General features: G+C 47.8%; 1 protein-coding gene across 4 annotated transcripts in view; it reads left to right on the plus strand.

Moving 5' to 3' along the window:
- Fgf1 (fibroblast growth factor 1) overlaps nt 1-23483 on the plus strand; it is a 91695-nt gene extending 68212 nt beyond the window's left edge. For 3 of the 4 annotated variants that reach the window (XM_060377350.1, XM_060377352.1, XM_060377351.1), the window contains 3 exons: nt 3290-3491; nt 15704-15807; nt 19984-23483. In XM_060377350.1, coding sequence (XP_060233333.1) covers nt 3323-3491; nt 15704-15807; nt 19984-20178 — 468 coding nt within the window. In that variant the 5' untranslated portion in view covers nt 3290-3322 and the 3' untranslated portion in view covers nt 20179-23483. The remainder of the gene's footprint in view (nt 1-3289; nt 3492-15703; nt 15808-19983) is intronic. The other variant, XM_060377353.1, reaches the window with a different exon arrangement.
- Nucleotides 23484-26127: the final 2644 nt, after the last annotated feature.

The raw sequence follows: 26127 nt of genomic DNA on the forward strand, positions 1-26127 counted from the left end.
TTTAGCAAACAATGGATTGGCCGAAGAATCCCAGACTTCTCAATCCTCAAAACATAGGGAAATTGTAAATAACCCCATACACACACACACACACACACACACACACACACACACACACACGGCTATCAGGTCCACATTGATGCCAGGCTTGATTTAAGTAGTTCACACGTGGCTTTCAGCATTCGGGCGCAAAGGTGAACTAAAGGGTTAATAGAGGGAAGCATGTGAAAGGTGTAGCCATCCTGTGACTGTCCCGCTTACAGGAGGAGCAGGCAGAGAACAGAGAACTGGGCGTACTTCAGTCTGAGTTCTGTGTTCCCGAAAGAAGGCCTCCTGAGGACCTGCTGAGTTGATGAGGGTTCCAAGGGGATGGCATCCAGACTGCATGGCTTATACACACATGTAAATGAGAACATCAGTTTAATCCTTAGCCAGAGTTGGTACCTCCAACCCCATCCAGCCTATCTGTTCATCTTCATCCCAACTGATAGAGGCAAGAATACAGGAAGTCAGCGACAACTCCACGCTTAGCACTTTGAGAACAACCGAACAGCACTCCTGGTTGGGACTGAAGAAGGAAGGCCATCCTTGACATGTAGCTGGCCCACATCAGAGGAAATGCAAATAGGAACAGACCCTGACACAGCAGGGAAGTTCCTCTCTCCTAAGATTGGCATTACCAATGTTAGCCACTAGACTGCAGTTATCATTTTCTGTAGAGCAAATTAAGCATACAACTTAAGAAGTATTGGGGATAAAAATAAATGAAAACAAACAAACAAACAAAAAAACACCAAAAAAAAAAAAACAAAACACCCCACTATATGCTCTCTTATTTACATTGTAAGGAAGGGGAATCTGCAAGCTAATAGAGGCGTGTGAAGTTAGTCAAAATTGAAAGAGCTTTACTGCCTTCCAGTAAAGGGGGTCCAGGAGGCTGGGGTGTAGCTCAGTGGTCCAGTGCATATTAAATTAGTGTACAAGGCTGGGCAGTGCTGGCGCACACCTTTGATCCCAGCACTGAGGAGGCAGAGGCAGGTAGATCTCTGTGAGTTCGAGGCCAGCCCAGTCTACAAAGTGAGTTCCAGACAAGGCTACACAGAGAAATCCTTTCTCGAGAAAAGAAAAAAAATTAGTATGCAGGAGACTCCATTCCCAGCACTTCACAGCGGGGGGGGGGGGGGGGAGAAGTAAAGTGATTCAGAAAGAAGTAGAGTAAGGAATGGGAGTGTGGGTGAATGACTGAAGAGAGAGGAGGGGGAGGGGGGGCAAAGAGACCAGAAGCTCTCGTGAAAAGGCAATGTTTTGAAAATATTGAGAACTTGAAAGAAAAACACAACGTGCTGTGCAAGGTAGATCCTCCCTCTGCAGCTCATATAAAACACTTTCTGTCTCCTACTGTATTTCGTGGCAACAACAATGTGGCACCATTTTGTTAAGGAGCTATTTGTGACAGTCTGAGTCTAAATGTAGTTTATATGTGTGTTTAAAATGGGGGGAGGGGGGGTGTGCATCTTACATCCCCAGCCATTGAAACTGAAGTCAATAACTGGTGTGTGGAACTGAAGAGTCGGGGAATATTCCAGGTACACTAAATGTCAAAAGTGAGGAGAAAAAAAAAAAAAAAAAGGTGACACTCCCAATTCAAGCTATAATTCTGGTCACAAAGACAAGTTATCCAAACTGATGCTTTATAATCGAGTAGACTCCCATAAGTACTCAGGCAGGACTCACTAGGGCATGGAATGTGGGGCTCTGACTGGTCTTGGGAGTCCATGATGCCACTGGTGTGAGTTTCTTCTGGCCTGAGCAGCTATGTGGAACCCTGCTACAGAGTTAGCAGGGGACAGATGCAAAGGACGTTGTTGGAGATAGATTTATTTGGATCATGATAGCAGGTGTGCATTTGATGCAATGGGTGAAAAACGCACTTATGGCCACAGTACTTCCTTGAAATCATGTAATCTCGTAGCATTTAAGGCAAACTGGGGCACTGTGTTCACTGACTCATTCTGAGACTTAGCTTCTTGTTGTTGACCTTGCACAAGCAATTTAGCCCCTCCAAAGCTTTGATTTAATTTTTTTTATAATGGAAGTATTAGCATCCACATTAAAGAAGGTTCATGTTAATAAATATCATCTTCCAGTGAAAATGTTATTGGTGATGATGACCATTGTTATTATAAGACCACACACACACACACACACACATATATGTATGTATGTGTATATATATGTATATATGTATGATTAACAGCTATTCATAGGTGAGGCCCATCTTAGCTCCCTGCTTCTTTAAACAAAAACAAAAAAACAAACGAACAAAAACCAAAAAACTTTTACTGTCTTTGTAGGTAACAGAACTTTCTTCTCCTACATGGTTGGACAAATAGATGAGTTAAATTTTGTCTTTCACTCATTTTGTTTTCAAATCCCCAGTGTCAATAATCGATATATTTTACACCAACATGACTTCATACATAATGGATATAATGTTAGAGGTTTATTAACTGTTTTGTGATGGGCTCTGTTATAAGTACAGCTTATACTAGGAAACAATTAAAGTAAAGAGGTCTGGGTACTAGGACAGACCTGACTTCCCCACGTCGTAAGAGGTTCTATGGAAAACTATGAAACTAGCAGTGGCCAGGCACAGCCTTCAAGATGTTGTCTCAGACAGTGTCCTGGGGGCAGTGCTTGTGCTTTTAAACTGTTCCAAGCCCCTCTCTGTGCTCCTTCCCTTTCTGCAGCAAACTTAGAAGGTCTCCAGACATCTTAATCTCTTGTTGCCACTGCTGCACCCCTGATTCCCGGGCACCCACTGCCTAGGCCACCTGTGCCCTCTGCCCCACACCGGCTTGGCAGTACCTACTCAAGACCGTGTGAGGGTGGCAGGCAAAACCTCAGCCTCGGCCTCCTGGCTTCTGTGGGTCAGCCAGACCCCAGGTGTTATTTTGGTACAGCTTCAGTATTTAATTTGAGGATGTGTGTGGACCAGAAGGAGGGACCAACACATAATGGTTTTCCTCTTGGCCAAATGATTAAAATTGAAGTTCTAAAAAAAAAGAAGAAGAAAGAGAAAAAAAAAATCTAGCTTGTTGCAAGGTTGTGTCCAATTGGGAAGAGAGAATTGGTTGGAAAAATCTCTCCCAAGCCAGAGACCATTTCTTTTCTACCACCAGCCATTCACAGCCACTCACGGGTGACCGGCATGGTCCTTCCCTTCCTGGATAGGTCCATCACACCTTTCCTGGAAGTCCGGTCTACAGGTGTGTTTAATCTTTTTCAGCCCTAAGAGTACCACACTGGTCGCCACTGAGCCATGGCCGAAGGGGAGATCACAACCTTCACGGCCCTGACCGAGAAGTTTAATCTGCCTCCAGGAAACTATAAGAAGCCCAAACTTCTCTACTGCAGCAACGGTGGCCACTTCCTCAGGATCCTTCCCGATGGCACAGTGGATGGGACAAGAGACAGGAGCGACCAGCACAGTAAGCACCCACACCTTCCTGTGTCCTCCCTAGTCCAGCCTGGGCGGAGGGCAGGAACTGGGGACGGGTACCCACTTTTCGAGGCTCTAGGTAGGCAGAAATCATTCAGAAGTAAAGTAACACACATACACCAAAGGGCTAGCTTTGGAAGACGGGGAACTGAGGGCTATCACTTGGGTACTTATCGCTAGCTTCCGGAAGGATTCTCTGCTGACCTAATATAACCTTTGCCAGAGTTCAATCACTGCAACTCTCCCCCACCCCAGGTTCTATAAACTAACAAAAGATCACGACCCCCCAGCCAGACAAGGGCCTGGCCACGCCATGATGGGAAGAAGCTGATGGGCGGGAATGGGAAATCCTGCACAAAGATATGGGCTCAATTTCAAGTCAACAGACTCTCCAGGTGATGCCTCCACCTCTGATCTGGGCTTGATTTGAGAATCCTCCAGCCACGGCCTAACACATCATAAATTATGCAGCTTTCCCGCAGGACGCTGTGCAGATGTGGCTGGCTGTGCTGTGCAGAGAGGAGTAAAGTCATTTTCCAGACACTCCTGGAGCCAGAGATGGGAGCCACAGAGCCACGGGCTGACAAGTCTGGGCTTTCCCAGCAGCCTGGCTTTCAGACCACATTGATAAATGGAGGCGTGGTGTAGGGGAAAGAATCTGACTGACCACGACGTGCACACGATATTAGGTGTCCGCGTTCTACCAAGAGTCAGAGGTTCCCTAAGCACCACTAGGGTATTAGATGTCGTTGGGAAGCCCAAAGTCTGATCTGATTCCCGCTCAGGGGAGAAGCATCCTCAAGAGCCAAACACACTGCAGGCTTAGAGAGAAAACCAAGAAGTGAAACCAGGGGGCACAGGAGAGAGCACAGGTAGAAGCCAGGTCCCCTGGGACCGGCTTGAAAATGGGGTGCGGACTGTCGATGTGGTCGCTTGTGGGTTGGATGTTCACTTATCCCCAGTGCAGGCACCAAACTTGGCAGACTCGGTGCCATCGCTCGGTGCCATGGCTTCAAGGACACCCCTCCGTGCACGCTCAGATACACATGTAACTGGAAGGGGTGACGGCTTTGTCCCCTCCTTTCCCAGAAAGGCAGGTGCTCAGGCTCCGGCTGGGGCCGACCTATGATTATGATTTGGGGGTTTTGTTTGGATAGCTTGTTTTCAAGTGGGCCTCCCACATGTTTTCCACTCCGTGAAAAATAGGTACCAGAACAAGCCAAAATTAGAGATTCAAGAACATTCAAAATAACCAAGTTTGGGCTGAGGCTGTAGCCCAATCGGCGACATTTAAACTGAATACCGTGTCACACATCCGTAATCTCGGCACTCAGGAGATCGGGGGAAGATCTCCTGAGTGCCCAATAGCTGCACAGTTTGAGGGGAGTGTAGAAGAGAGACCCTGCCTCACATAAGAACTTGGATTTTTAGTTCAGATCTCCTGAGTCACCCAATAGCTGCACAGTTTGAGGGGAGTGTAGAAGAGAGACCCTGCCTCACATAAGAACTTGGATTTTTAGTTCATTGTGTCAGACGCAGTACATAATTCACGGTATATAACCTACACAACCCAGGGGAGCAAGCTTTAACTTCTCTGAGTTTTAAGTGTTTCTACTCAGTCTTATCAATTTTCTGAGCTAATTCAGGTGATCATGGTGACATGTTTCTTAAGGTTTGCTTAGTTCTTGGAAACCTTCAACTTTCGGGTAACAAGGGGCTACAATTACTAGGTTTCTGGGAAAATGTCATACGCTTTCTCTGTGACCATTCTGTCATGAGCAGTAGTGGATGTCTCTGGGTGTGTGACACTGGGACAGCCTGTGGTGGGGGTTGGCTATAGGCCTTGAGCTGTTGGAAGCCCTGAGAACCCAGCACAGCTCAGTAGGGGAGCTATAAGGAAGTGTGTACCCCAGAAAGGCTGGGCTATTTGTCATGTGAACTTGGGCACAAACTTTTAGGCCTTATTTTTCTGATTCAAAAAAAAAAAAAATGAGAATACTGATCACAGGTTTCTTGGGAGAGAAGTAATACAGTAAGTGTTCTTGGCACAGTTCCTGCCTGGCCCAGGGTAGCAGTTCAATACATGCTGGCCAATATTGCTGTCCCCACTGCAGTGTATGGACATGCAATGTGATGCTAAGGCCCTTCTCCACCCCACAAAGGGCTGGAGTCTAGACTCAGGCTTTAATTCAGAACTTCCCTGTCAACATTCAAAGTAGTTATATGAGCTTATTGTTTGCTTACTCTGAAACTAAGAACAAGGGCCAAGGGGACAGAAGTCAGTCCTGAGGTAAACAGGCAGCAATCTGCCTTGTACTGGTTGAAACCACAACAGACAATCTGCCTACCCTCTGCAGTCAGGGCCCTGGAATGCTGGCACTCTTGCCCTGCTCTGCCACTTTCTAACCAGACAATTAATATTCCCTCTGCTTTGCATGAAGTGCTCTGCGAAAGAAACTTCAAGCTGTCCAGCCGATGATCCTTCTACTCCCCGGTGTCCCAGAGGCCTAATTTTGGGCATCTTTTACTCTTACAGAGACTCAGCTTCCTCCCCTGTGGAATGCTGGGAGTGCTAGCCTCACTCTATGTCTCTCATTTTTGCCAGTCACAGAGGGCCTCCAGGGCAAGGGTGAGCTCCCTGAGTGCGGGTCTGTCGCCCTCTTCTGCCCAGTGGCGGCATTGCTCTTCTGAACCTCAGGCCTCCAGAATCAAAGTCAGCATTGGGCAGTGTGGAATGGAAGCCCTGGCGAGCCGTGATCCACACACACAGTCTGCCAAACGAAAGTTCTAGTCTTTAATCCTTAGTCTGAGCATGATGAGAGGCTGTGGGGACAGGCAGAGCCATACTTGAAAGCCTCCTGAAGGAAGGGCACCCCTAAAAGCCAGCCAGACACTTGGGGAAATCATAAATCCCACAAGATAAAACTTACCTAGAAGCCCCGCAAGACAAAACAACAACAACAACAACAACAACAACAAAAAACCTCTCTTTTCAGTGTCTCTTTGTCCTCCATGAGCTGATGTGCTGTGAGCAGAATGAGGGGATTGCCCAAATTTGTCTGTCTTCCCCTTGGGAAAGACAGTTTCCAGGTGCCTTACCCAAGGCATCAACTTCTAGAGGATGCTGTGTGCTGGCTTTCCTAAAATAGACTAAAGTAAAATGTCTCTTCCTGATTCCTGAAGGGGTCGGGGGAGTCTGAGTGAGCCCGTGTCTTCACCAAGGCTTGGGGCATAGCTGCAGGCAACTGTCCGCACGTGATGTAACGCTGGTTACACTGCTGTCGTATCCACGACAGACCAGCGGGCAGTGGGGCCACAGATTCTGCAGCCCTCGGGGATGCAGCGTGTGAAAGGATTGCTTTGGACAGCTAGCCCTGAGAGACAAGGAGCTGAGCGTCCATTTTGGACACAGAGTATGCACTTCTCCTTGCAGCTGGACTTCTGCATTTACTTCTGTGGTTATTCACTGGGCTCCACCCCCCACCCCACCCCACCCCACACATGCAGGGTCCCCTGCATACAAGGGCTTTGGCTCTTGATGCTCTACACTGCAACTCTGGTGTTCGGTGTATTGCCTGTCGCCAGGTTTGGTGGCCAGTAAGCCTTACCTGGATGAGCCACTGACTTGTATTGTTAGCAGACAAATTTAAACCCGACGGCATCTCCAGAAATGCCTGTCAAGCACTGATACATGCCAGGCCCTGCACGGATGGTCATTGCCAGCTAACAACACCCTCTGAGGTCACTAGTCACCACGGTGCTGAAAACCCTAAGGCTAACAGGGTGTGGCCTCCCAGCAAGCTTGTGGAGCCTATCTCCTCTATTCTACTCCTAGCCTGCTTTCCCTGAGGATCGCCTCCTCCCCGATACTAGCACCATGACAGACCACGCTTTCACCCTACAAACTAAATACATTGGTGTACTAATCTATTATGTGGCGCAGACAGACAAGGGCTGTATTCACCAGATCCGTGTCTCCTTGTGGCAGTTATGCTTCTTCTACGTGCCTCAGTTTCCTTGTTTTGAAAACAAGAAGGCTAACAGTTTATCTGCCTCGTGGAAAGTGGGAATGTGGAACGTGACGTTTCTAAGAGTGCCCAGCACACTTCCAGGCACCTGAATGTTCCCTGAACCTCCTCATCTAACGATCTGATAGCTAGCCATGAAGTAAACATTAAGCTTCTTCACAGAGCTGCCAGTGACTTTACGTCCCAGCTTCTCCGGGACTGTCTCAGATGGAGCTCCTGAGACCTGGCATAGAGCCTCAGCCTGCCCAGGCCTTAGCCCAGCAAGCTCTGCCCATTTAACTCCCCTGGCACAGAAGCCACCAGGGCAAAGACATAGAGCTCTATGCCTGTCTGCTCTTCCTGCCAGTTTCCTTCTTGGAGAAGGCATGCCAGGACTTCTGTCATGAGACTGACAGCTGGAACAGCAGCTGTAAAGAGAGGAAGGGTACACTCCTGAGCATCCCAGCCTCCTTGTGGAACCCACAGGCCCTAGGCCTCCTCAGCACACAGGAAAAAGACTTGAGGTGGGGGAGGGTGGGATATCCTCCGCACCACTCGCCACACAGATGGAAATGTTCTTCAGCGGAGTGTGTGCCAATCAAATATTTATAAATCTAGCCACATCCTAGAGCACCAGGGGAGTTCACGGGTCCAAAGGATCTTACTGCATCGCCGTGGATGCAGGCAGACCACACTCCAGTGAACCGCCCCCACCCCGTGTGCTGTTTGGAGGGAGTCCAGACTTCCGTTGTCTGGTCTGATGGGACTCCACGTTTAAGGATAAAGGCATTCTATTCCCCACAGCTTGGACTCCAAGTCAGACCAGCTTTTCAAATAACCACATTGGGGAGGTCTGGGCCCTGCTGCCATCGCCAGGGAGAGGGGCAGGCCTACAGGGAGAAATGTCCTCCCCAACAGGATGCTTCAGATTGCCAGTGTGGTGTATCAGCCTCCTGGGTCTCCGAGTCTAACCCAAGATCCCTTATTTGATTATAAAGGAATTCTTCTAGGGAAACTACAATATACATATGAATACACACACAAATGTGTCAGTCAGTCTCTGAACTAAATAAAAAGTTCCCTGACTTTTTTCCACATGTTAAAAGACAAGACACCTTCACAAATGTTAGCAAAAACTCTTTTTCCATATGTACACACACACACACACACACACACACACACACACACACACTCAAAACCGCTGGAATTTTCCCCCTCCAGTCCATTTCCCCCCCTTCTCTGTCTTTAATGTTTTGCAAAGCCTGGTTTGTGGTTACACTTTAATTATAAACTCCACTGACATAAAACAACCTGGCTGGGCTCTGAATGACGCTGACCTCATTCTGAGTAAACACAGCCGAGGACGGGAAGTCTCCAACCCAGAATAAACTGGGCACGTAATCTCTGCGGCCTCTCCCTGGGCAGCAGGCATAAAGGGCAGGCCATGCCACACACGAGCAGAGCCCTCCCCTCTGGCTTCCTAGTCCAAGATACCAGCTGTCACCCTAGCTTTAAAAATGCCTAGTGCCGGACAGGAGTGGACATGGGGTGGGAGCCCCAGAGCTCACCCCTCTTGGCACTACTAGCCACCCTTGGATTCTTTTCCCTCCCTTCTGCTCCTCGAAAGTAAGGGATTATGTGACTCTCCATGAACAGGCTACTGTTAGGACCTCAAGGAAGCTTATGGTCACAGATAGGAAAATAGACGCCAGCTATTCTTTAGGCATAGGTCGCCGGTGCCCAGGCGGAGGCTGGGGGAGCCACTGGAAAGCTGGGCTCCTCTTCAGGAAGGGGCTGTAAGTATGCAGACACCACAGGGGGGATGAAGAGTAGGTAGGGAGCACAGGAGCCAAACCACTGGGGCAAGTTTTGTCTGTTTCAAGCTGATATTTATGTTTGGTATTCTCAAACCAGCATGTTTCAACATCCATGCTTAGCACAGATGAGGTCCTGGGTTCGATGCCCAGCACCAAAAACTAAAACCAGAAGCAAAACAAAACTTGAGGTACCTAGAGGTACAACCCTGTTCTACTGAGGACACTTATGGTCATAGATCCACCAAAGAGTTGGAGACACTGCTTCATCCTTGCCATTCCAGTACTCAGGAGCCTGAGGCAGGAGAATCATTGCAACTACCAGGTCAGCCTGAGCTATATAGTAAGTTCCAGGTAAGGATGGACTACAGAGTGAAACACTGTCAGTAAAAAAAAAAAAAAACACACACACACATTTTTTTTTATCACACAAGCCTTTCCCAACCCTCTTCAAGTCAATTTTTCTAAGTTTCTGAATTTCTCCAAAATAATTTCCTATCAACCACTAGATTGCCTTCAGAAACTTCTTTCCTGTTCTGCTAAATTGAAATTTGTTGTCTCTATTTCAGAACCGAATAAAGAAAGTAGTCATCTAGCCATGGGCTTTGTTTCCCAATAATAAGCAACCTGAAACAGCAGGGCTGCTGTTCTTCCTGCTCACAGACAGCAGGTTCTCCCTCCCAGTGAGGGCACCACTGCTCTGGGGACTCACCTGGCAGCAAGGGCTGAATCCCGTACCCCTGCCTCCGGACCTCTGGCTCCTAAGAACACTCACTTTTTATGGAGACCTGTGCTCAAGCCTGAGATGAGTCACAGATCACCTCAGAGGTCACCAAGAGCAAAAATCAAGTCTCTGGGCCAGTAAGATGGTGGGGGGGGGGGGGGTAAAGCACTTGCTTGCAGGTCTAAAACCTGAATTCATTTTTTGTTTGTTTGTTTACAGAACCCATGCAAAGGTTTTGGAAAGACAGAACTGACTCCACAAAGTTGTCTTCTGACTTCCGTACTCACATCATAGCATGCAAGCCCCCTTCTATATATACGTCATACATACACAATAAGAAAGGAGGGAGAGGGGAAAGAAGAAAGGAACGAAGGAAGAAAAGAAAAGGATGAGAGTCTTGGAGAACTCTGTCCTTTGCTAGGAACAGAGCTTTAAAACATTTCCTCCCTGGAAGGCAGAAAGGACTGTGGGTGAATCTTTGATGAAAACTTTGTAATAGCACATGTGTATGCAGTTAAAATACAAAAACATGCACTAGATACAGACCAAAGACCAGCAAATCCCATCAACCCGGGATCCAGAGACAGTTGCAGAATGATTTTATAGAAATAGAAAGAGCTTGAGGATGAATCAGACCCTCCCTCTATAGGTCCCCAGTCCCCGTTCATTTTTCAGCCTCCCCTGGCAGCTACTGGACACACCTGGCTGAGGTTTTAAACTTTGCCCACATCTATTCATGAGCTAGACACACAAGCTCATGCTTCTTACAAAGTTTTTTTTTTCAGCAAGGATTCACTTATTCCCCTACAGTTTCTTTGCTGTACGTTATCACCTGCTTTTCTCCAGAACAACAAAGGGGGGAGAGATGACAGCGAGAGAGAGCGACCGAGTGTTAGGGGCAGGGATGGGAGGGTGACACGTCATTGTACTTTTTACTCTTTCATCTGCCTTTGCTATGGACCCGCTGAGTCATAGGCTTGTGTGTCTGTCTCCCTAGTCCTGTGTAGACAAGCCCTGAAGGCAGGGAGCATGTGTGACACCGAGCACAGATTTCACCGAACACGGATGTGTGCACATGGGGCACTGAATTACTTTTGATCCTTGCCCCTCTTCTGCAGGAGGAAGGAGGACGTGCCGTGTAGCCATCCCCTGCCTGAAGTCACGCTTCCTCCTCCCTTGATCATCCCAGTAGCCGGCAGCTGAGAGGGTGGAGGTCTACAGAACTAGAACGGAGTCCCCACCAAACAGTTGGACACCCAGTCACTGACATGAGCAGTGCAGGCTGGGCGTTGTGCCTTCCGGTCAGCCCCGCTCACAAAAATATATGTGCAGGAAACTCAGCCAGAAAGAAACCCAGCGGGACATCCTGGAGAAATAATATTTATAGAGGAAACGCTTGAGCCTAGACGCTCACCGGCATACCATCCTTGGCTGAGGCCTAAAGTCATGTGCTAGGCAGGCCCACAGCTCTTGTTTACCTCTGGGAAGCCTTTCCAAGGCCACGATGGGATTTCACAGGAGGAAAGAACTTGCCCTCACCTAGCCCTGTAGCAAGAGAAAGAACTAGCAAATTAAATGCTTTAAAAACAAGCAATCAAGCAAGCAGGCAAACAAACCCTTCCTCACTAAATGTGGTGTCACAAACCTGTAATTCTAGTACAACAGAGGCAGGAGGATTGACAGTTCAAAGTCATCCTTGGCTATATAGCAAGTTTGAGGCCAGCCTGGGATACATGAAACCTTATCTCAAAAAAAAGGAATCTACCATGGGATCCAGATATTAAACTCAGGTCACTAGGTTTACATGACAGCAGGTTTTGCCCTGATGACCCATCTCATTGGCTCTTCCAATTTTTCTTCACAGAATTGTACAAACATCTCTACTACTTTTGATTTTTAAAAAAAGAATCTCCCAGGCTCTTAAGCATAATTATCCTATATCCAGCCTATTCCCTGTCTGGGCATTGGGCTCCCCTAATCTATTTATTGTAGATATGGATTTTTTTAATATTTATGTATTTATACATATGAGTACTCTATTTACAGGTATGCCTGCATGACAGAAGGGGGCATCAGATCTCATTATAGATGTTTGTGAGCCACCATGTGGTTGCTGGGACTTGAACTCAGGACCTCTGGAGGAGCAGCCAGTGCTTTTATCTGATGAGCCATCTCTCCAGCCCCATTTATAGATTTCTTACTCTGGGCTTTTCACACAACTCCAATCACAAAACATGTGGTCCTCTAGGACTGTTTCCAAGACTCACCTATGTCATAGCACATACGACAACTGCATCCCTTTGTATGGCCACACCGTGCCATTCTGCTCCCTGGAACACCACAATCATTCTCAGCCACATGCTTCACAGACTGTCAGGTCTAGGGAGAACTTGATAGACATGGAACCCAAACATCTACCACTGGGCTCAAATGGGTTAACTAGCCTGAATAATGGCACCCCACCACTTGAGGGCAGAGTCCCGCCTCCAGCCTTATGCCTGTCATCTTGATGCCATTAATTCCAGAAAACGTGTTGGAAACACAATTCAAAGGCCACAGTGTATTGAGGATGGCTTGGCAAAACCATCTCTGTCAACATTAGCCTGATGACACTCACTCAACAGATGCCAGCTAGACCCTGTGTGTAGTTCAGTGTGACAGGAGACACTGGCCACTCAAGGAGTCAAGACAGGACAGACAAAAGCCCTTCCCTTCCTTTCTTTCTGCTTCCTGGATAAAGCTCTAAGTAATAAAATAAAATAATCACATGATGAGTATATGAAAGCAACAAGCAAGTCGGTGAGAAAGGGAGGGCATGGGCACCCGGGAGGCACGGCCAGGACCAAGGACTCTTTGGCACAGTGTCACAGCCACTTGAGAGCTTCTTTAGGAAGGTATTTAGGCAGAGGCCTGAAGGAAGAGAGCCAGCCTTGTAAACACCTGGAGGAAGAAGGTGCCAGAGGCATAGACTGTGCAAAGATCCTTAAGCACAAGAGAGTTTGGTGAGGGTTAGCTGAGGGGTGACAGCTCAGTCCAGAAAATGCTTGCCATTCCAGCATGAGGACACAGGGTCAGTTCCCAGAATGCATGTGAAAAGGCTGGGTGTAGGGATATACACTTGTAACCCCAGTGCTAGGGAAGACAGGCAGCAGGCAGATCCCTAGGCTCACTGGCCACAGCCCGGCCCAATCAGAGAGTTCCAGGCCAAGTGAGACATCCCATCTCAAAAAAACAGGTGGATAGACCTTGAGAAAGAACATCCATAATTGTTCTCTTTTCGTCACACTCACATGTGCGCGCGCACACACACACACACACACACACACACACGAACTTAAAGTTACATAGTAGAGCAGAGTGAGTGAATGATCTGAGCTGGAGAGAAGAGCTTCTGGATATCCTTTGGCCTGTTGTCTCAGGGATGACCAAAGCTAGGGAGACCAGCAGGAATGGAAGCCAGGGTCTCCCAGCTGGCCTTCCTAAGATTTCAATAGACTCTGCTCACCACAGGAAGTTGGAGGAAGTCTTGAGTCTCTCCAGAAGACTTCCGAGGATGGAGAAGTACATCTCCTAGGGATTACATAACTAACTATACGTCCCTCATGTGTGAACTGGAAGATGAAGAAAGCAAGGTACAAGGGGGAAGCACCAGCACATCCATCAGGAGGTGGCCAGCTAGCAAAAAGAAAAAGCTAGAGGCTAGAGAGCTGGCTCAGCAGTTAACAGCATTGGGTGTTCTCCCAGAGAACCTGAATTCAATTCCCAGCACCCACAGGGTAGCTCACAACTGTCTGTGACTCCAGTCCCGGGGCATCTGACTCCATTTTCTGGCCTCCAAGAGCACTGCACACAAGTGGTCCACAGACACACACGCAGGGCAAACACACACATAAAATCTCAACAACGGGGGTACAGAACTGTGTGAAAGGAACTCCCCATCACTGTTGTAAGGGGGAGCGTGTGTACTCTGCAGTCCACACAAATGCTCCCTCTAGAAGAACACACACTCGCCATCTCTGGGAGTGGCTTCCTGTGCGTTTTCCACTTCCCAGGAAGAAGCTTATGTACAGGAAGGGAGGGCCAGGATCTCAGACACAGAGGCTGCATACCCATCACTGTACTGAGGCAGGGTAGGAGGGGTGCAAATGGGCCCACAGAGAACCAGGGTAACCAGCATCACTTCTCACTCTAAGTCTGTCAAATCTGCCGCCCTCTGATCCTGCCTCACGAATTCTATTCATTATGAATAGAACTGAAATAACTCCCCACATACCTCTTAACTGTATTTTTCCCGTAACAACCCTGACCCCTGCCTGGACCGTGACCATTGCTAATCTACTTTCTATACTTTAATTCTGGACCTCTCGCTCCGAGGCATTAATGACAGCTGTGACCATCTGGAGACTACAGAAATTGTCCAGAGGAGTCTGGAATTCTAGCTCCCGGGGATGAACCATCAATGATCCTCACTTCCTAGGTGAAGAGACCAAATGATATAACTGTATTTTTCCCGTAACAACCCTGACCCCTGCCTGGACCGTGACCATTGCTAATCTACTTTCTATACTTTAATTCTGGACCTCTCGCTCCGAGGCATTAATGACAGCTGTGACCATCTGGAGACTACAGAAATTGTCCAGAGGAGTCTGGAATTCTAGCTCCCGGGGATGAACCATCAATGATCCTCACTTCCTAGGTGAAGAGACCAAATGATAATTATCCATCGGGTATTAGCCTCTGATGTGTCCAGCTCAACCCAAGGCACTTTGGTAGTATGGACCAGAGCACATGCTGGTCTCTGTCTTAAGTGACTCACAATCTTCACCTTTGGTCTTATGGTATCTCTCGGTCTAGGTTCCAGGACTTCTAGAAGCTGCCCTCTGTATTGGAGGATGCTTTGCACATGCTGGGCCTCTGCCCACGAGGGCCAGTAGCCTTCTCCATCCCCTCTAGGTGTGATGACACAGGCAATTCCCCAGGCTTTTCCAGGGATCCCTTGTGGAAGAAAATGGCCCCCAGTTGAGAACACTGCTCTTGCCCCTGCATTTATGGGTAAATGGGTAATTCGTTCCCCTATCCTGAGCACTTCCTCTCTGTCAGGGCCCCGTCTGGGATGCCCTGGAGGTTGAGGAGTTCAGTGACCTTCATTGCGGGTGCGTCTGGACACCCAGGAACTCCCTACTCTCTAGAAAATGAACCGTCTCTGGGTTTAGAACATTAAGGACCAGCCAGCATGGCCCTCTCTGCCTCGAAGGTGTGGCCCATCCAGCATCGTGACAGCTAAAGCAGCTGCCACTGCCCACTCTACCATACTCCAAGGACTCTGGGGCAGCAGAACCAGGGAAACCAGTATCACTTTTCGATTTAATTAATTCCCTTCCAGTGACAGGGACAGGACAGAGGAACCGGGCAGGAACACACAGGGTAGATGGGTGGCAAGCCAGCTCCCGTCTCTCTTTTTCTCTGGAATGTAATTCCTTTGGATAGCTCTCCCTAGACCAGAAACAAGGGGAAACTACTGTTTTTGATTCATGGGGGAGACGGGAGCACAGCCTCCAAGAAGCAGAAATTTCCATGGCCGACTGTTCTGGCTGCAGGCAGACTGGCAAACTCGGTGTTTGTTGATTTTTTTTCGCTTGTGTTATTTTCATTCCAGTTCAGCTGCAGCTGAGTGCGGAAAGCGCGGGCGAGGTGTATATAAAGGCTACGGAGACTGGCCAGTACTTGGCCATGGACACCGACGGGCTTTTATACGGCTCGGTAAGTATGAGGCTCACGCCTCCAGACTCGGCCAAGGCTTGAGGTTTCCAGAAGTCTTGTTACACGGAGTGATGCAAAATGAAACACCATCAATTAGTCTGTTTGTTGTTTTTTCCAGTATGATTCCTACCCTCTACCCTGCCTTATTTTAGGCACAGACATAAAAGAGCTTCTTGTGGTATTCTCTCAAAATACTCAGATTGTCATACAGGCGGAGAGGGAAGGATGGATGATTGGTACTTTGGTAGCCTGCCGGGCACTCATTTCAGAATACCTAATCCCACTTTATTCATTCACTCCAAAAACGTCCCTTGAACTGAATGAGGACTATGTATGTCTCTCACTGTCCTGTCTGCGAAGGGGAGGGGCATACATGTGTGCACAGGAGCCCCAGAGCAAAACCTTGGGTGCCATCTACCTTAAAAGAAAAAAAGACAGGTCCCTCACTAGCCTGGAACTTGCTGAGTAAACTAGGCTGGCTAGCCAGAAAACCCCAGGGCCTGCCTAGCTTCCCCTGTCCAATACTGGGACTAACACACACCACCATGGCTGACTTTTTAATTTTTTTTTAATGTAGGCACTGGAAATGAACACCAGGTTTACTGTGTATGTTATCTCCCACGCCTCTTAATGCTTTTTTTAAAAAAAGGTTTTTTTTTAAGTTACAGTAGGTTAAAGTTTAAAAAAAAATGCATTAAAATTGAAGATAATCTCTCTTCTCCCAGAATCATCTAAAATGTTTCTTTTTTTAAATTAGGAATTCAATTCAACATGCCTCTGTAGGTGCCGACTGGGCTATAAGGATGAATGAGCCATGTAGAGAAATGGCATCTAATTGTTCCTTTGTAGCTAAAGCCTTCCTTCCATCTGCTCCTTCCCTCTTGGAGCCAGAGTCTGATGGTTTTTCTGACTGTGTAGCTTGTCTTAGTGGGAAGGGGGAAGAAACAGAGGCAATCCGACTGATACCTTTGGGTATCTCTGCTCCCAGAACTATACAGAGAGGGGTAAAACCAACATTCAATGCTTTTGGATTCAGTGATCCCTTCTCTGTATCCGAACATTTATGAGAATCCTGCCTGTAATCTGTGACCCAATCCTTCCCTTTCGGGAGCGTGACTCCTAGGAGGGAGTCTGTAGGGCAGGTTTAGTCTTGGCTGGCCTTCAGTGGTATCAAATTGCCAAACCCCCACAGGCACAAGAAGCCTGCTGGGTGGGAACACAGTGCAGTATTCCCGCTGCCCACTAGAGGGCAGGAGATAGACTCCTGCCAGAGGAGGTGACGTCAGGTGGTTGGAGTTGGGCACCGACTGCCCCTGCACAGGAAATGGACTTTAAGGCAGTTCTTCCAATCGGCCATCAGATCGATCAACTGATCAACCATTCCACCCCAGACTCACAAATGAAGCTCAGGCCTCTGTGACAAGTCGTTTGCCCACTGCGAGCCCTGTCTATAGCAATGGACAGTACCCACCTCATAAAGACTGTCCCAGGAGACTGACCGCACACGCAACTTGCTCACCAGCTTCTGGTACCCAGGAGACACTGCACTGGTGATGTCTCCGAACAAATGATCAGCTTGTGAGCCCCACATCTTCAGTATGTCTTAGAGATCATGGCCCAGATCTAGGCTAGAAGCATTCTAACCTATCTAAAAGCTCTGCCTCGCACTCTGATCAAATTTTAGGTGTTCATCCATTCTAATTCGAATTTGCGGTCTGTGTAAAAAGGGTATTTTATTTTTAAAAATTCAGTTTGAAACACTGCAACAAAATGTTAATATACTTATCCACAGGGGTGGTAAGCGGGTGGGTTTACAATACACTAATGGCTTCCTCTTCCTGTAGTTCCCAAATTTTCTACGATGAGTGTATGTCACCTAAGTGACTCGGGGGAGAGCGTGCTTAAGTATAAAAATAGAAACAAGCACAGCAACAGGCATGATTCATGAGCCGAGGAACATGTCCCCAGCAGGATGCCGAGCGTATAGCAAGTACATACTAAAACCTCTGAGGTGGCTGACCAACTCAGCCCTGACTCAGCCGCTCTGCATGCCGGCTGCACCACTGTGACACAGAAGGACAGGTGCGGGACGTGACCAGCCCCACCTCCATCACTGAATGCAGGCTTGACACCCACCTAGGGCCATCATGGGGTGATCCTGCTTTGGGGTCGTGACAACCCGCACGGTCTAACATTATCTTCTCCTTCCTTCTGTCTCAACAACGCGCCCCAGTGCCGGTGTCTGGACCGAGTTCCTCCAGAGGCACAGTCACTCAATTAAACACTATATTTATATCCTATTCTGTTCCAGAAGGTCCACAATGTCTCACCCAGGTGTCATTTCCCTAGACTATAAATGAATTCGAAGCCGGACGCTTCCTGTTGCATGGTTCCTTGCTAATAAAAGCTAACTCTGGGGCTGGGGTGTAACTCGGTAGTAAGCTGTTTGCTTAGCAGGAATCTGGCTCCTACCCAAGCAGGAAGAAGGGAAGAATTCCGTTAACCTACCTCTAGGCAGTAAGCAGCCATCGTGCATACCTCCGCATAGAGAGGGCGGTGCAGGACCAGAAAGGCTCACAAGCCTCAGCCTCTCGGCTTGGTAGCTCTTCCAGCCCAATAAAACAAACATGCCCGCACATAAGGAGCAACAAATGGTCTGATGATAAACCAGGAGAAAGGGAGTCACAGATCAGCTGGGGGTGAAGAGAGTCCACAAGGATCATGCGGCTTGGAAAAGGCACAGTCAGACATGGCAGGTCAGCAAAAGGACAGTGTATGGCATAAGGCTTTTCAGATAGTTGCCTTAAATCCAAACTGAGTATGTGTATTCCAAAATCTGATCCAGTAGAAATTTAAAGCATTGGCTTCTCTGCCTCTTCATAGAGGAACCGTAGGTAAAACATCAGCTCATCAACAATTCCAAGTAACCATATCATTACTATGCTTGGGCTATTTCAATAAGCCTCCAGCTGTACTGGATTCTACTGTTAGCAGGAAACTTCATCCCCTCTACTGGTCCCCTTCACACAGGCATGTACTGCCCCAAGAGCTAACACTTTCAAAACCCACCCTCAAAAACAGGACTTCATGTTCGTTCAGCCGCCTTCTAAGGGGAAAAGTCCTAGGAGTGACATTGCTGGATCAAAGATAATGCATGTTTTAGGGTTTGAAATATGGCCTGCTGGTAGGGTGCTCGCCCAGCATTGGGAAGACCTAAGTTCAATTCCCGGTACTGGAAAAGAGAGAGGGAGAAAAGGAGAGAGAGGATTAGAGAAAGTCACAACTTTACTTTAAAAAGAAGAACAAACAAAACAAAACAAAGCCCAGCATCTACACACAGGCAACTAGGTTAGTCGATCAGCTAGTCAGTTGTTTGGCTGGATGGTTCGTTGGTTGGTACAGTGCCAGAGATTAAATGCATGACCTCATATGTGCCAGGCAAGTGTTCTACCACAGGACATATTCCCAGCCCTAGACAACTGTTAACAGTTCGTGAATACCCTCGTTTATCTCTTCACACACGCAGAACATACAAGTCTCTATGTGACTTTCTTTTTTATTATATATTTGTTTATTGTGTCGAGAGGCAGGAGGCAGGGCAGAGGCAAATGTGTATCATGGCACAAGTGTGAAGGTCAGATGACACCTAGTGGAAGATGGCTCTCTTCCACCACGTGCACGCATGGGTCCCTGCAGTCCAAGTCAGTTCGTTGGACTTTGTGAAAGGTGCTTTTACCTACTCAGCCATCACCTCACGGCTGCCTTGCGATTTATTTATTTGTTTGTTTATTTTGATCTTTAGAGACAGGGTTTCTCTGTCCTGGACTCAGTTTGTAGACAAGGCTGGCTTTGAACTCACAGAGCTCTGCCTGCCTCTGCCTCCCTGGGTGCCAGGTTTACAGGCGTGCGCCACCCGGCTGCCTCATGGATTCTTAAGAGTGCAATTCATGACCAGTCTACATGGTTCAGTGGAGGGTGGCACTGTTGAACCTAACACTTAAGTCAGATTCCCAGGACCCACAAGTACAACTGACTCACATGAACTGTCTTCTGACCACCACACGGGGGGCACGTGAGTACACTTGCGTGTGCGTGTGTGTGCATGCGTGTGCATACATGTCCACATACACACACGCTAACTGTTCTGCCCGCCCCCCTTGGTTTTTATCCCTTTAGCAGACACCAGATGAAGAATGCCTGTTCCTGGAAAGGCTGGAAGAAAACCATTATAACACTTACACGTCCAAGAAGCATGCGGAGAAGAACTGGTTTGTTGGCCTCAAGAAGAACGGAAGCTGCAAACGCGGTCCTCGGACTCACTACGGCCAGAAAGCAATCCTGTTTCTCCCCCTTCCGGTGTCTTCTGACTAGAGGAGTCTGTTCTGGGTGCTCCCTGTTTTGGTTGACCCTACAGTGTTCCCTTGGCCATTGGCTGCGCTAACCCCCAGCCCACAGGGCCTGTCTCTGCAAGCAGTGCTTCTAAATAGCCAGTTCATTTTTCTGCTGAGCCCTTCCCCCACCCCCAGCACAGTTTGGAACAGAGAGACCAAATTGCTTCTAGGGGACAACTGACCGGCCAGTTTAGGTCTGACTTTGGATATCCAGTTGCCTCGGGGGGCACCAGCTGCAAAATGGATGTCATGATACAGAGTTGGGGCCACGTGAAGCACCCAGGGGCGTCTGAGGAGTGGGTTCTCAGTAGCTGCATGCTCTTTCCCCGACTAAGCCCTGGTTTGGAGTACCCCAGGCACCTAGCAGGACTACCCTTCCCCCTAGCAGCACCCCACAAACATTAGTAAAGAAATGATAGTAGTGAGGCCGGAGGAATCCCATGATAGAAACAAGCACTCCCCCACACCCCCAACCCCCACGCACAGACAGGACTTAAAACCAACAGGGAAGGTGGCGTTTCCGTGAGCAGCCTGGAAGCATGAGGTTTCAGCATCCAGTAAGAAGGCAAGGCTCAGTCGCAGGGAGTCAGAATGAATCCACAGCCCGGCAGTCATCACCAAGTTACCAAGGAGACCTCCACAGCCAGGGGAAAGCCCTGGAAAGGGTTTCTCAAGAATGGCAAGCACGGGGGTCAGCGGTCTGAGGAGTGGGTATAGGAGTGGGGAGAAAGAACGGATGCTGGCCTCTAAAAAAGGAGATGCTAGACAGGAGGAGGAGGAAAGAGAAAGCGAGACCACGACACGGTGTGCTTGGCCACCAAGAAACGGGCTGTGGGGTCCCAATATGATGGTCCCCGCATCCTACATGCATACAGATCACGAGAATTTGGCGTGAATGTGAGACCTGATTTGGTTTGGCTGGCGCACGAGTCCCGTGTTTTGAAAGGGGCCCCGGGTCTCACAGATGCTGCCGGCTTTCCCACCATGCTTTCAGGGGAAGTCCCAGAGAATGTTATTCAGATGAAGGTTGCTCAAACCTCACCCTCCTTTGCCTCCACCACCTGGGTTTCCCTGACCATTCAGGCAGCATCCAGAGTAGTTAGGCATGGCTTCGGGGCACTTTGGCCCAGTGCCTATAAAATGCACACTTAGACGTCATAGAAGCTGTACTGCAAAAATCTGCTAAACCTCACCGATAGCTTTTTCCCAAGAGACCATTTCTGTTTCCATTATTCCTCCAAATAGGCCTCCTCCTTAAAGTAAACTTGGCCCAAGTGGCCAGCAAATTAGAAACACCATTCATCTCTGACATATGACACAAACGCCATGAGAAGACCTTTCATACATACTACATTTCAATATACTGTGAGACTTTATGTTTTTGCCGCATTTTATATAGCTTTAAGGCATTAAATGGATTTGCATTCAGCCACAAAGAATGATAATAACAGCTTAGGATGCATAAACTACTTGGTTATTTAACACACTACATTTATTCATGAAACTTTTCTTTTTTGTCTTCTGTGTTTTTAAAAAAAGATTATCTAGGAGCTGGTGAGATGGCTTAGTGATTAAGAGCACACACTGCTCTTACAAAGAACAGGAGTTCAGTTCCCAGCACCTGTATCATGATGCTCACACCTGGTTCTAACTCCAGCTCTGGAAAACCTGATGTCCTCCAGGGATTCTATATGCACATATACAAACTCACACTCAAGACATGTATGCATACATACTGCTTTTTAAACATAAAGCAATGCTATGGTAACTGCGGATTAAAACTGATGACAGTATTCCCTTGTTTGACAAGGATCTAAAGTAATTATTCCCTGAAAAGAAGGCCTTGTAACTATACTGTCTTATTTAGGGTGACACTCAGAGTTCAGAGTGCTGACGGAGGAACTGAGCTGAGTTATTTGACAACATGGTTAATAATAACATTCTGCCACGTGTGGTGGTACACACATTTAATCCTAGCACTTAGGGGGCTGAGGCAGGACCTCTCTGAGTTTGAGGCCAGCCTGGTCTACACAGTGAGGTCCAGGACAGCCAGGGTTAGAAAGAGGGACACCCTGTCTTTAAAAATAATAATCATAATAATCATAATAATGTTTTGCCTTTTTACAACAAGATGACTCGTGACTTTTTAAATCTATAATTTAGATAATAAAATTCTGTTTTGCTTTAGTAAATCCCAGCTCACTGGGGGATAATACAGTATGGCTTACCATGTCTTTGTATGAAGATTTGAAGACTTGGCCGGTAGACGTATAGAGATGAGATTTATCGTGTTTAGAATGATCAATAGTTTTTATCATATGAACCAAACTCAACTGTAACACTGACCAAGATAAATGAAAAACACCACTGCACACGGGTGAGATGGAGTCTGTGACTCCCAAGACTGACAGCAATGATGTACGTGGTAGCCTTCACCATCAACCCAGTCACAGTTCGTGCATTTGCTCAACAGATGCTGCAGCCCCAGTGTGTGTCAGGCACTGGATAGGGGGCCCGGGGGATGACGTCTGTCAGGTATCCTCTCTCTGGGTGTGTGTTTGTAAAGAGAGATGCTGTAGATTAATTCCTTTAGGTCAGGTCAAAACACAGACTTCATAGGTTCCTGCTGAATCAACAGTACGTCTAGAACCCCCCCCCCCCCCGCCGATGTTAGATAACCCCCCAGTAAAGCGATAGAAGACAAGTTTTGGCAAAGCAAACCCAAGACTTTAGTGTTATCCTTGTGTCTGCCTTAGGGGAGTGGACTGGTTTCGGATCGGGAAAAAGGCTGTCAAATCCTGCAGAAAGGGAGCAGCAAGCTGGTCCCTGTGCTGTTTGGAACAGCAAACATGGGAATATTCCGTTGTGCACTCTCCTCCAGAACTGTCTCGGAGCCATCTGCTTGCTCCGTGCCTCTCACACGCGCTCGAATTCCAAGCTTACTGTGACAAAGTGTCCAACACTCCCTGCAAACTGTGAGGAGCAGATGGGTTTCTGACGGTTACTGACACAGTGGGGATGGAGCCGGGTGTCTCCCCTGATGGCCCGCAGTGTGTCCACGTACACTAACTGGTACATCAGCTGCTACTGAAGACGAGGCCCCTGCTTTGCGTTGAAGGCAGTGGAGCCCAAGTCCGCAGCTCTGCAGAGAACACTGCCTAAAGCAACCACGGTCCCCGGCTACAAAGCAGGCTCTGATGAAGACGATGCCTGATGTTTGCTCTGAGCCCCCACTGTATTACACTCTGCACCTTCTAGATATTAATAAATGTTGTGTTAATGGGTGACACGTCTCTGGGTTTCTGAGCATCTCCCTGTGGAAGGACATTGGGCATCCCTGAGGTGAAATCCAGCATCTCTGAGGTGACATCCGGCATCCCAGAGGAATCAGCTGTTTTGGTTCCATTGTCATCTTACTGTTACACAGGAGACACCGAAGGCTAATGAGAAAAAGCAGAAAGTTTCACCTTGTCTGGAAACAAGCAGTGTGAGGAATTTTCTAGGTCTCTGGAATGGGAGTGATCCAGAAAGCTGCTGTCACTCAGGAGCTTTTCCTCACAGCATATGAGATCACACCTCTAGTGTGATCTCAGGCTTCTCCTTAGGCAAAGATACTATGAACTAGAAAAATTAAGGAGTTAAAATTTTAGGTGAATGTCCAAAGACCATACACCTTTGTCTTAAGACTTCTGGTGTGAGACTTAGGAACAAGTGCTCTGTTGCCTAGCATATGGCAAAGTTAGTGCTCTCCCTCAAGTGCTGCCTCTGTCAAGCACACACACACACACACACACACACACACACAATGTGCGTGCACTCATTTGTGAACACATGTGTACACACGATCATGGACCACCTAGAAAAATAACTGGTCGGGGCTGGAGTATAGCTGAGTGAGAGGGCATCCCCAGCAAGCTAGAGGCCTGGGTTCAACCTCCGGCACCACAAAAACCAGAAACAAGACAGATGTGATGTGTACTCACTCTATAACGACAATCAGTCCCTCTGTCCCCTTCCAATGTGGCATTAAGTACTGGCCAGAAGACCCAGTACTTAATGATGTTTGCTGTGCGAGCCTGGCAAGCCGAGTCTGATCCTCAGAGCCCACGTAAAGATGAAAGGACAGAATCCGCTCTACAGGGCTATCCTTCTGACCTCCACATACGCATCATGGCATGTGTGCCTGATGATGATGATGATTAATAATATGTAAGTTGCCTTAAGTGGTACTTTAAAGCTTTTTGGAGCTCTCCCACACCATGCCAGAACCCAGAACATGGAAACCCTTACACATACACACGGTTCAAACGCAATTTCACAAAATGTATGGGGTATGTTGTGTCCTTTCTGTGAACTAAAAGGTACTGGTCAAGCACGGCTCAATTCCAGACCACAGCTTTAATGGGCCACAACCACAATTTGAAAAATGCTAGCTTAAAGCAACCGTTCTCCTTTCCAAAGAGGAAGATGCCCAGTTATGATTCTGTGCTGACTGTAGTGTGTACAGAGCCGTGGCTCATTCTTGAATAAGTAGGACAAGGGGACATCCTGTGACACAGGCACCATCTGTTCCAAAGCCCAGTGTGTCCTCTAAGCCATGAGTGATGCAGAGGGAGCGAAATGATGAAATGTCCTGAGCATCCGCTGCAGCCTTCCAGGACAGGTCCAGCCTATTTCCGGGAATCCTGGCGACTCAGAGCCACTTCCTCTTCCTTGACAAGTTCCACACTTTGAATCTTAAGGTTGTCCCCTCCCTGACTCCCACAGGCTTTATCTTTCTGATCTTTCTTGAGCCCCAGAGTCCCAGTTCCTTATCATTTCTATGAAATACGTAAATGGGTGGAGCCAGGAAAAAGATTATAAACCTAGTAGGGGCTTTGAGTATCAATTTCTGGAAATGATCTTCTCACCTCTTATCTACCTAAAACACACATTTTTTTTTTTAACCAACGTGGCTCGATCCTGAGGCAAACACCATTGCTGCTAGAATGCAGTCTGTATATAGAGTTTCAAATTCCCACCTCTGATGAGCCCAATTTCAGAAGGCAACTCTGTGCCTTTTACATGTTTTTGAAGGGGCATACTCAACTACAAAGAGGAAAACAGAAGTGAAGTCATCACTTTCCATGCCTATATGGTGGAATTCCTGTTTGCTGAAGGGCTGGGGAGAGGAACCCCCATATCCAAAGCAGAGGGAGATTATGGTATTGGCTACCATAGCAATAGCGACCCGTCAAACAACAGCAAAAGGTTGTCTCCGACTGCACTTTTCATAAACCTACAGGATTTTTTTTTCTTTATTCGTTTTTTGTATGTGTATGTTTGGTCAGCATGTGTGCATGTTTTGGATGTGTGGGCAAACCTAGGGGGTTACTGTGTTTCCCCGTGTAGGGGGCATGCGCGCATAAGCCCCAGGTTGTTGTTGGAAATCACCCTCCACCACATTTCCACCTTGGTCACCGAGACAAGGCCTCTCCTCAACCCTGAACTATGGGATGCACTGAGCCTTGCGAGCAGGCTTGTTCGGGGGATGCCTGGTCTCCACCTTCTGCAGCTGGCATTACTGCAAACGGACCATCCCACTCATCTGGCATCGCTCTATGTTCTGTGCATTCAAACCCCATCCTCACACTCTAACCACTGAGCCATCCCCCCGCCCCCGCCCCTGCTACAAAAGTTGTTCAGAGCAATCATGACACTGTAGGGAGACTGAAGGCCAAATGAACTGTGACGCCTGTGTAATCTCCATTTCAAAGGCACTAACAGTAATTTCTTTTACAGCCATTAAAATGACATAATTTTCTTCCCAAACCTGACCCCATGCCCCAAAGGGAACCTCCTTTTGTCATTGCACATAAAACCGATTCTAAATTTACAGCATGACTGGAGGCATTGGGGATGTGAAAACAGGCAGACACACTAACTCTGT

The sequence above is a fragment of the Meriones unguiculatus genome, chromosome 2 (genome assembly GCF_030254825.1).
Source record: "Meriones unguiculatus strain TT.TT164.6M chromosome 2, Bangor_MerUng_6.1, whole genome shotgun sequence".
NCBI lineage: Eukaryota > Metazoa > Chordata > Mammalia > Rodentia > Muridae > Meriones > Meriones unguiculatus.